We start from the raw sequence: 10,659 nt of genomic DNA on the forward strand, positions 1-10,659 counted from the left end.
TCCATACAAATTGTTCTCTAACTTGTCTTCAATTCTATCGCGTAGAAAAGCACGGGGAACAAGCTAAGCAACAAATATCACTTACAATTCCTCCATACTACCTACCAACATCACGATCCACGAGACAGTACCATCCACTGCACTACATCTTACCAGCGGCGGAGGAAGTAAAGACCCAGACTTATTTCTATAGTTTGGTAAGGTGAGACCTGAAAAAAAAAAAAAAAAAAAGGTCACAACCAACTGATAAGAGCTTTCCACCTCACCAGCTACCATTTCTAGCAGATGAACTACATAAAAATCCTACGTAGCTCGCTACACACTGACTACTTTATTAGAGTGACTGCTCTATTAGAGTATCTCGATCTTTATCACGGTTTTAAGCTCCACTCCAAGAAAGATTATTTCGGTGTGATATCATTCTGAGGGGGGAACTTTAGCCCCCTAGCCCCCCCCCCTTTCCGCCGCCTATGCATCTTACCACATGTATCTACCACAGCACACCAAAATAGTTATTTTTCAAGAACAATTAATGATTGGAACTCCTTACCAGTAGATCTTGTTGAAGTTGCAGATGCTGACATTTTTAGAACTGGACTACAATCATTATTGCAATTGTGTTACATGTATTCGGGCAAATCTGAGCACACCAGCAGGGCTGACTGCTCAGTAATAATAATAATAATATAACTTATTTTTTACATCTAGTTGTAATTCCAGCATTGCTGTGTGTATATTTAATAATAAGCATTGTGTGCAACTTCTTTCCAACAATCGCGGACTCTATAGGGAGAAACACGAGAATACGTAAATTCACGAAGTTACCCCCAAACGCGTTTTTTTGACACCACCGGATGTTTAGTGCTAGATCTCTTCAGCAATAAGCTCAAATCTCTTGTAAGTTGGTATACTGAGAGTACATATGTACGCGCTAAACATAACGAACTTTGGTTAAAATCGATTCAGTAGATCGAAAGTTATAAACGAAAAAGCAAAGTATTCACGAAGTTACCCCCGCCTACCTTACACAATCAGGATCTGAATTGGCATCACGCGAGACACAATTAATATGATTGTGGGTTTAAATTAAATCACGTGAGAGGATTTTAAAAATAGTGCCGTGTTTTTCAGGTTTCTTGCGAAAATCAAAGCATAAACGTGATCAAACACGTGATCTGTAATTCAAATATCTCTAACTTGCAAGGCATTTAAAGTGAATATTCGCACCTTTTGCCGATCATTGTACATGTTCAAGTATTGCTAGTATGCTGCAAGTTATGTAAGCCTTGCTAGTTCGAAGCACGGATCACGTGTTTGATCACGTTGATGCTTTGATTTTCGTCAGAAACCTGAAAAACACGGTATGCTGATGGTGGGAGTTTATTGGCGATGATATTCAACCATTTCATTGGATCAACGTTAGTTCACAGATGATTATTCCACTATTCTGAGTTGATATAATGAACGTATGAGCACTAAATTTGGGAGGCATTGATTGAGAAAGTACAGATATGGGTCTTAATAGAGTCTCCAGAGTGCATTGCATAAACGGAATACTACCTGTTGAGGAGAAGACGATTCATTGTGTAAAGCATAAAAGGACTACTACCTGTTGAGTTAAAAGACGATTCGGACTTTTGCATCACGTGATATGGAACGGGATCGTCGCGGAGGATAGCAGATGGGTAAAATGATTGTAGCTCAGTCATGCAGTAGTAAATAAGCTGCAGATAACAGCAGCGTATAGGTTTAGCTAGGGGCAATGCACTTTGACAACCAATTTGTGTATGAATACTTAATTGTTTTCAGCCCTCATGAATGTGGGCTCTGCATACACTTGGCTATAGTTACAGGTAGCTGAGGGTTAATTCACCCGCACAAAACATTTCCAAGGTTGGAAAGTCTGCAGGCCAATTTCCTACTACTGTATAATCACTGGACTCACTACCTCTTAGTCATAACACATAATGATGAGCCTTTCTCATGTACCTATTTTTCTTTCTATAGTGCATTCATTTTTCACCCATGTTTAATAATCAATTATACTAAACTTTGACTTAATGTTTATTGGGATATGGTACTACATATTTCAAGCTCTAACTAACAAGCGACTAGCTATTCTTATTAAAGTGAAATGTAGTAACTGCTCTATTATAGAGTATCTTGATCACTGTATACTGGATTTTATCTTACTATTTATTACACCATCCCATGCAAAAAGTGCAAAATTTGTGCTACGTAGTGTCCATAAAACTACACCTATGTACTAGTGTGTCAGCATTTTGCTCTTTGCTTTTTTGCATACATACTTTGTCCCAAAGTTTGCTGGCAAAGTTGGCAGCTCCATGTATATAACTATAATTATATATGTTTGGGATTCCACACATACATGTGCACTAATGGCAATCCTTTGATGTACTAGAGACTAATCTTATTTCACTTACATACTAGTGCTGTGTAGTAGTATATCAAGGAGTAGGAAGCCGGGGGCGCTTGAATAGTTAATGTACTACGTAAGTGAATAGCTATAAGTTGTGTACCCAAAGTTAGCAACACTGTAACAAAATTATCTGTATCATGTTATCATGCCTGTATACTTGGCATGTTGGTCTTGACACATGTTCTTATTGTAATCCGATTTACAGATCAGCTAGACGAACTAAATCTCATTCATTTATTGTAATATTGGATTACACAATAATGGACTCCTGATGAAATTTTTGTGTCTGATCAAAATTCTTTCATTCAAATTTGTGTACCATATAGTAAAATAATTTTCATATGCAAAAATTATATGCCTTCTTTTGCAAACTTTTTGGATTTATTTTTACATGAAAATTTATCATGAAATTTTTTGCATGAAAATAATAAAGTGAATTACAGTATTATAATTATCTGTTTGTATCAGAAATGAAAGTGTTCCAACAGACCAAATGATTTTGAAAGGAAATGTATTTAATTCATAAAGACTAAAATTATGTCTCTTAAGAAAGGAAACTACTATATACATTTGTGCTGATCTGTTTGTAACAACACTTAAAAACCTCATCAGAAATAGGATTACATTTATAACTTTAAAAATCTATTGTTTAACACTGTAAATTAGAACAAAGAATCTGCTCTTTACTCGCAGTTCCAACAAATTCTGATATGAATAGTGGACAACAGTCTTCTAGCTGCAGGCCCCATTTGCCGGAAAGTTACCAATTGACAATTAATTTTTTCTCCCTGCAGGTGTAGTCAACCTATAGCTTTTATTGTTCTATAATAAGTACTTAATTAGGTATTTCATATACACAATTTCTGGTGATAGCACTGAAATAGTAACTTTTAGACACAGCATTCATAAGATCAAGCTACATTGTGCAGAATTTGTAGAGTTGCAATATTTAATTAATTATTTTTGTATATGTAAACTTCCCTTGAGGTAAACATCCAATCAGTCTGCTGTGGTAATGGTGCATACTTCACACACATTCTTGCAGTAAGCATGGCTTCTGTACATAGCTAGATAGCCAATGTATAGGAATATACACTTTAATCATGATGACATGTGCGCTAGATTATTCCTGTAATTGTGGTAACTCTTGTATACCCTCAATAGCTATAGAGTGTACGTTTTTTCCCTGGGAGGGAACACTTCATTCAGCAATCAGTGGTTACATGAGAGTGCAGTGATAATCAGAAATTTCCAGGTTCAATGTTCAGTGACTATACTTTTATTTCCTTAAGTAAGAAACTCCATCTTATCTAGCTGTAATAATAAACTAAAGCTACATACTCAGAGCACAGCTGCAATGCAGGTTGGTCACAGTGCCATCTTGTGTCTCCCTGACAATTAATTACTGATATTACACTACTCAATGGCGGATCCAGGATGGGGCATTTGGGGAAAATGCCCCCCCCCCCCCCCCCCCCCCCCTCCTCCCCCTCTTCAAGAAATTGCATACAAGATCGAGATACTCTAATAGAGCAGTCAATTACTCTAATAAAGCAGTCACAATGTTCATGAGGCAGTGCAGCTTATTTATGAAGCTATAAATAGGATTTTATTTTACATAACATACGTGATATAATATATTTGGTAAAGGATAACTAGCTATTATTGTTGTGACCTTTTTTTTTTACTCTTCAACTTTTTTTCAGCAAGGTGCCCCCCCTCTTTCCAGACTCTGGATCCGCCCCTGCTACTTTAGGGCTAAAATACGCCGGTATATCTATGATACATAAAGCATCATTCTATAACCAAGCGCTGCTGTATTGAGTAATACAATTGAATGAAATATATAGAGAAAAGCATGGAATCCATAATATGATTGCTTTGTGAGGGATGCTGGTACTATACTGGTACTATACTATCCTTTTTTGACTAAACAAGTCATTAAATTTGATATGGACTACTGTCATGTTCACTAGAACTCTATAGGTGAAACTTTGGAGTGTTATGCAATTGAATAATATAGAAAGTTGGTACTAGCTATGTATAGCACTCCTTGTCTCCTTGTCTACGTGACCTGTTGAACTTCACTTGCATGCTTTAAATTTTTACAGTAACCTATTGGTATGTGAACTAACTAATTAACAAAGCCTTTCTTGTTGGATTGGATTAGTATTGTACCCAGCAATGGATTCCTGGTGGTATTTATGTGTTTATGTTTAATGAAGCAGACAGTTATTAGAATCATCTTTTCATTTGATGACTTAATTGTATTATACTGTATAAGCAGGCATGAGCCAGTTTGTATCAGAGTTCACTTGTCAGCATGTAATTAAATGTACGTGAACACATTGCATGTTTCCTGCTGCATTTGTACATGTGTGCAAACACACAGTAGCTATACATACACTCACACATCTATATATGTGACCAGATTTTACAGAACTGAACCAAATCGCACATCAGGCAAAATCAAACTAACACCACCAGTGGATAGCTACACTATCGTACTACAAGTTTTGACCCTCAGCACTACTCAAACTACACGAGGTTGGTTTTAATAGACGTCTTTTCTGGGTGGTGTGGAGTGCCCAAATGGCGGTTTCAGGCCTTGTGAAGGACCTGGCCTGGCAAGAATCAGTGGTTTACTGGTGGACAGCCTTATAATGTTGGCCAGACATGTTCTCTGTAGATTTTGCTACATATCAGCCACTAAGGAGCCAGCACAGCCCTGTAATCTCGTGTCTGGACTCCAATCGTGGTCTGCCTCCATTTTGAGGCTTATCTTTTGCCCTCCCCGCCACCCTCCACCCCCCAGTCTCCCGCCACCCTCCACCCCCCAGCCTCCCGCCACCCTCCATCCCCCAGCCTCCCGCCACCCTCCACCCCCCAGCCTCCCGCCACCCTCCACTCCCCAGCCTCCCGCCACCCTCCACCCCCCAGCCTCCCGCCACCCTCCACCCCCCAGCCTCCACCCCTTTGTGAGCACTCGTGATACTACTTCGCTCGTCCAACTGCTCAGATTTTCTATCTTATTTGGCGGGAAACTGTACAAGCAGCTACAGGTACTGGAAGTGGCTTGAAAGGTAACAGATTGATGCATCTTTTGTGTAAATTTCATACGAGTGCTTGCTATCCTTGGAGAGTTATGCTGGCTTCAATTCTTTAAAACCGTTTATCTCGAAACTTCTAATGTGCGATTTGGATCGTTTTTCCAAAATCCAGTCACATATGACAATCAGGTCAGCAATGAATTTTGCACTGAAGAATGTACAATTGCTGCATTTCTGTAACTTGTGTGCATTTGATGTGCAAGTAATACATCGGACTCTCCACATAACTACATAAGCAGTTTACACATATTATAGTACTTCATAAAATGCATGTGTGCACATGTACAGTATTTGTACATACATTGACCAGTTGGTAAGTAGTGTTGTAGTGTAGTTAGATTGTCAGCTGAGTAGCATGTCTATACATTTTCATACTGTGCAGTCTTTTGGCCTAATCTTTAATTCCATGAATGTTGCAAAATATGACTGTTCATCAATAAATATTCCAAAACCAGGATCATAACTGTTGGGAAATATGTGGGAACAAGCCTGGTACCAAAATCCACCAGCATTACCGGGTGGGAGATGTACTGCACAGTTGTTGTCCGTGTTACCACCATTTTGCCAAACATCATTGTCTCTGTCCCTTGTTGTAAATTTAGCCCCGTTGAGTGGATGAGTACTGAATGGATCACTTGTAACTCCATCAAATTCTGATATGAATAGTGGATAGTCTTCAGTAGCAGGTCCTACTTGAAAATCACCATATGACAAGTAGCCTTTTCTCCCGGCAGATGTATAGTCAATCCGTAGTTCCCATTGTCCTTTTTTAGTAAAAGTATGTATTGCACGTAATCCATACCAAAATTCACCTGTAAGGCTGCCAAATCCATCTTCATAATCTACCCAGTCTCTGTTAAAGTCAACACTTCCATCTTGTCTCCTCTGAATCACTAGCCATCCTCCTCCACCTGAGGTAGTATCACAATACACTTTAGTTTTGGAGCATTTCCTTCCACCAAAATTACCAATAGTGTAGACTCCTGGACTGTTGGCATTAAAGTTAGTGTTGTTAAAACCAAGACAGCAGCAGCTCTTGATGACAGCATCATTGTTAATATTAGCTGCACATTGCTCTTCACCCAATACCATTCCAGCAGTAGCGATCACTAGCAATACTATAGTGACAGGAGTAATCATTGTTAGATCCTTGAGTTCTAAATGACTAAGACGTTCTTTTAGCTATACACTCAGTATCAGGTTGAGCTCCATTTTTATACCTATCTTGGAAGGGTATCACATTAATGACATCACCTTACAACAAAAATGCATCAGATGAGGTCATAAGTGGCATGAGTGGATAGTGCTTGATTAAGTTTCTTTCTTAATTGCATAACAAAAATACATCATCGAAAAGAACCAACAAAAGTTATCTGGTACGTATATAAATGATTCTCTCTTAAGGAGTATGGTGCTTAGGATGAAAATGCATAGTTAATAAGTACTGTGACATGGAGATCAGTGTGTAAAATATACTTCTTACCAATACTGGCAGTCTCTAGGCACATGTAGAGATGCAATAACTACTGTATATTAAGTTTGGAGAGTCCACATATCAGTCTGTGTACATGTTGAATTTCCATGTGGCATGTGACATTTACAGTTATCCTCTAATGTGTCAGCAGACAATTGAATCACTGTTATTATGATGACACAGTACTGTGTGCACATCACAAAGGGTTTAGGGAAATAACAACATTTTAAAGAAATCCAGCACTGCTATAAATGGTGTCATCTGATTATGGTAAACCCTGTAACATTTAGCATATTCAAGACCTTCTTATCTGCACTATTATAGTTTAACCATACATTTTACGTGTATAGATACTATGAAGAGTTTAAATAATGAACTCCTGATACTATCTATATGAAACTTTTATGATGCATATACAATTGGAAAGATATTCTTTCTTGATGTCATTTCAGTGCTTATTCTAGCAACTCTTCTTTGGGGGAATCGGGAATTTGTGTGGTGACTGGGTCTATATGATAAGTAGCTACATATAGCTATCAGTTAGCTTTTATCCGAAGCGGTTGACTGGTTAGTTAAGGCTAGTTGTTGGCGTTGACTTTTGTTGAAGTTGGGTGAAGACTATATGTTTGGTAGACCTCGATGCATACATGTTAAATATATAGTGATGTCGATCAGCCATACATGTGCACTTTGAACAACATAAGATGTGTATGTAGTAGTATTAGTACACTGTGTAAGTTGAATAATTGAGATGTTGCATTGGCCATAATTATATGATAACATGAGGCACTGACAGTCTAACATATCTTGCTGGATGTTTTTACCACTTTAAATGAGGGTATTTTTTAACTATATAGGGCCATTTTCAAAATAGTGAAATATTACGAGTCAGGTTTTCTGAGATTAGTAGCACTATTTCTGGCTATTTTTCAAAGCAAATTTAAATTGGATAAGAAAGTTTCTATTTTATTTATTTATTAGTTAAAATACCATGCACACATTACAATAAAGTACGTAAATTCAATGTACATTTGAAAGAATTGGTGTTAGTGGTCATAACATTATGTCAGATGGTAGCTAAAGAATTCTAATCATTTATCACTCTTGCTGCAAAACTACGTTTATCATTTCTTCACATTTGTTCATGAGGCTTCAGTCCATTTGATCTTGCACAGGAGGTGTTGTATTGAAAAAACTCTTGTAATGATATATCCACAAGGTCATGTAGTATTTTGTATGTCATAACTATGTCATCCTCAATCTTCTGTAATACAATGAGGCCAAGTTAAAAGACTTCACAGGATAAGCCTGGTGTGCAAGATTATGTACCAATTAACTAGTAACTCTTCTTTGAACAGCTCAGTGCTCCAGTGCTATAATATCTTACAGAAGATACATAAGTGTGCCAAACTAAACATGTGCAGCCTAAATGTGGTCTTACAAGAGATGTACATAAGATGATGTAAACGTAAAGTGTGTGGAATGAGCGCATGAAATGTACCAATGATAAATAATTTCAATCATTTTTGACACTTTAAGAATTGCATTATATTCATTATTGATGTGATGGGAAAATTTAGATCAGCTGTATTAAACGTAACACTCAAATCAGATTCTTCAGTAAATTGTTGTATTATAGAAACATCAACTTCTGTAGATAATGAATATTTTCTATTTGATTTCCCACCAATACACATTTGTCAATGTTCACTGATGAATGCCAACTGGTTCGTAAAATTACCCAAATCGGTCTGTAAAAAACCCAGACAGTTGCAGATAATGATGAAACAATGATATAGTTTAGTGTTATCAGTAAATTCTCACAGGTTTGATTTGATAACACCAGGCAAATCGTTCATAAATATTTAAAAATATCGGGCCAAAACACTGCCTGAGGGACACCACTGATTACAGGGGACCAGGGAGGAGCTGATCCTCTAACACAAACTCTTTGTCTACAATTACAATGTACTTATAGAAAGAGTTTTCAATCCAATCAAGAATGTCCTCAGTTACTCCATATGCTTCAAGTTTGTAAGTGATGGACTTTATCAAAGGTTTTCTGGAGATCTTGATTCCTGGTACAAATCATCAATGCATGTCTTTACCAGCATCAAAATAGTCGGTCCAATGGTTTACCACTTTCAGTAGTTGCAGTTTACAAGACCTTCCAGATTGAAACCTGTATTGTACTTCAGATAATAAAAAAAAATATTCCAGGTGTTCCATTGAATGAGTTTTTGTGATCGTTTCAAGCATTTTACATATAATAGATGTTAAACTCACTGGATGGTAGTTGGCTGGTTTGGTCTTGCAGCCCTTCTTGCAAATTGTTGGCATCCTTCCATGAATTGAATAAAGTGGCTGCTTCTTCAAGTGATGTGTTAAATTTTGAAGAAGACAGTTTTGATAGTTGCTGATGTGCACTTTTTTTTTAAATACAGTGTAGTAGCTGTCAGATATTTAATAGCTATCATTATGTAGGAATTTTTGATAGCAGTATGCACCCTATATGAAATTTAAAACTCCACTGAGACTGAATCTGAGAGCCCAGATCTTGCATGATGTCTAGTACAAGACAAAGTGTAACTCAATTTTAGAGAAGGACATGACAGCTATACAACATACAGATGGACACACTATAGAATGGTAGTGTTGCATGGTTAGGCAGAAGCTATGTGCCTGAAAGGATGTGAGCCCTCAGCATGTGACTGTAAAGACTGCATCTTTAGCATTACTGACAAATGAAATGACTTAGAATGTGAGGGCTGAGAGCTTTACATGGACAGTAATAAAATTGAATGTTCTATTAGAGTATACGTATGATCACAATTCATTTGTGCTCCTATACTCAATAACTTCACAGTACGTGTGCAGCTATATAACTATAGTTCCTTTTGTATATGTATTCAATTTTAATGCACACAGGTACATAGCTGGAACAATCTTACAAATAATATTGTGGGAAAGTCTTCATTAAATAATTTTAAATCAGCTATAGATAATTACTTTTGTGACTTTAGATTTATGTCAATGTAATAATTATATTCAAAGTCAATTTTTGTTTATTGCATTTAATTTATGTACGTATGTGTATGTATGTAATTGAATGGGTGTACAGGCTTCTAAGCCTCAACCCAAATCACATCATAATCATAATCCGGCATAGCTATACTTAATATTGTCAAATGAAATCGCATGATCAAAATCATAATGCCACTGATTCCTCCAATAGATCGGAGTAGCTATTATTTTTGTGTTATTTAATTTTTATTATTACTGGATAGACAGAACATAATAACGGGGACAACCTAGGGTAAGTTACAAAAATCAATAGTTACAACAATGAATCATGTGATTTAGCTAAAAACTGTTAAACATGCAGTGGGAGATTGATTGTAAGTTAATCAATTATTTCTTGTTCTGGGGAAAAAGCTTGTATGACTAAATTTTGGCTCTTACTGAAGGGGAGATGAAAGTGAAGTGGATGTTGGTGGAGGAATCTTCAGTGTTACGTGCCAATAACAGACGTCAAGTAACTATCTACAAAAGAATAAAATAATACTAGCTAATTTTAAGCATCGCCAAAATTAAACTTGCCCTAAAGGCATAACTTGGCGCTTAGTAAAGGTCAG

The 10,659-nt window shown here is 36.9% G+C and overlaps 1 protein-coding gene across 1 annotated transcript; it reads right to left on the reverse strand.

The window, feature by feature from the left end:
• Positions 1 to 5,919: 5,919 nt before the first annotated feature.
• On the reverse strand, positions 5,920 to 6,690 carry LOC136267486 (fibrinogen C domain-containing protein 1-like). Its single transcript, XM_066062652.1, has one exon. It carries the CDS (start codon positions 6,688 to 6,690, stop codon positions 5,920 to 5,922), a length of 771 nt encoding a protein of 256 aa, XP_065918724.1.
• Between the last annotated feature and the right edge of the window lie 3,969 nt (positions 6,691 to 10,659).

Source organism: Dysidea avara, chromosome 9, assembly GCF_963678975.1.
Source record: "Dysidea avara chromosome 9, odDysAvar1.4, whole genome shotgun sequence".
Classification (NCBI taxonomy): Eukaryota; Metazoa; Porifera; class Demospongiae; order Dictyoceratida; family Dysideidae; genus Dysidea; species Dysidea avara.

Excerpts from the sequence above, each read along its gene's own strand:
- LOC136267486 (XM_066062652.1), bottom strand. The coding sequence starts at position 6,690 with ATGATTACTCCTGTCACTATAGTATTGCTAGTGATCGCTACTGCTGGA.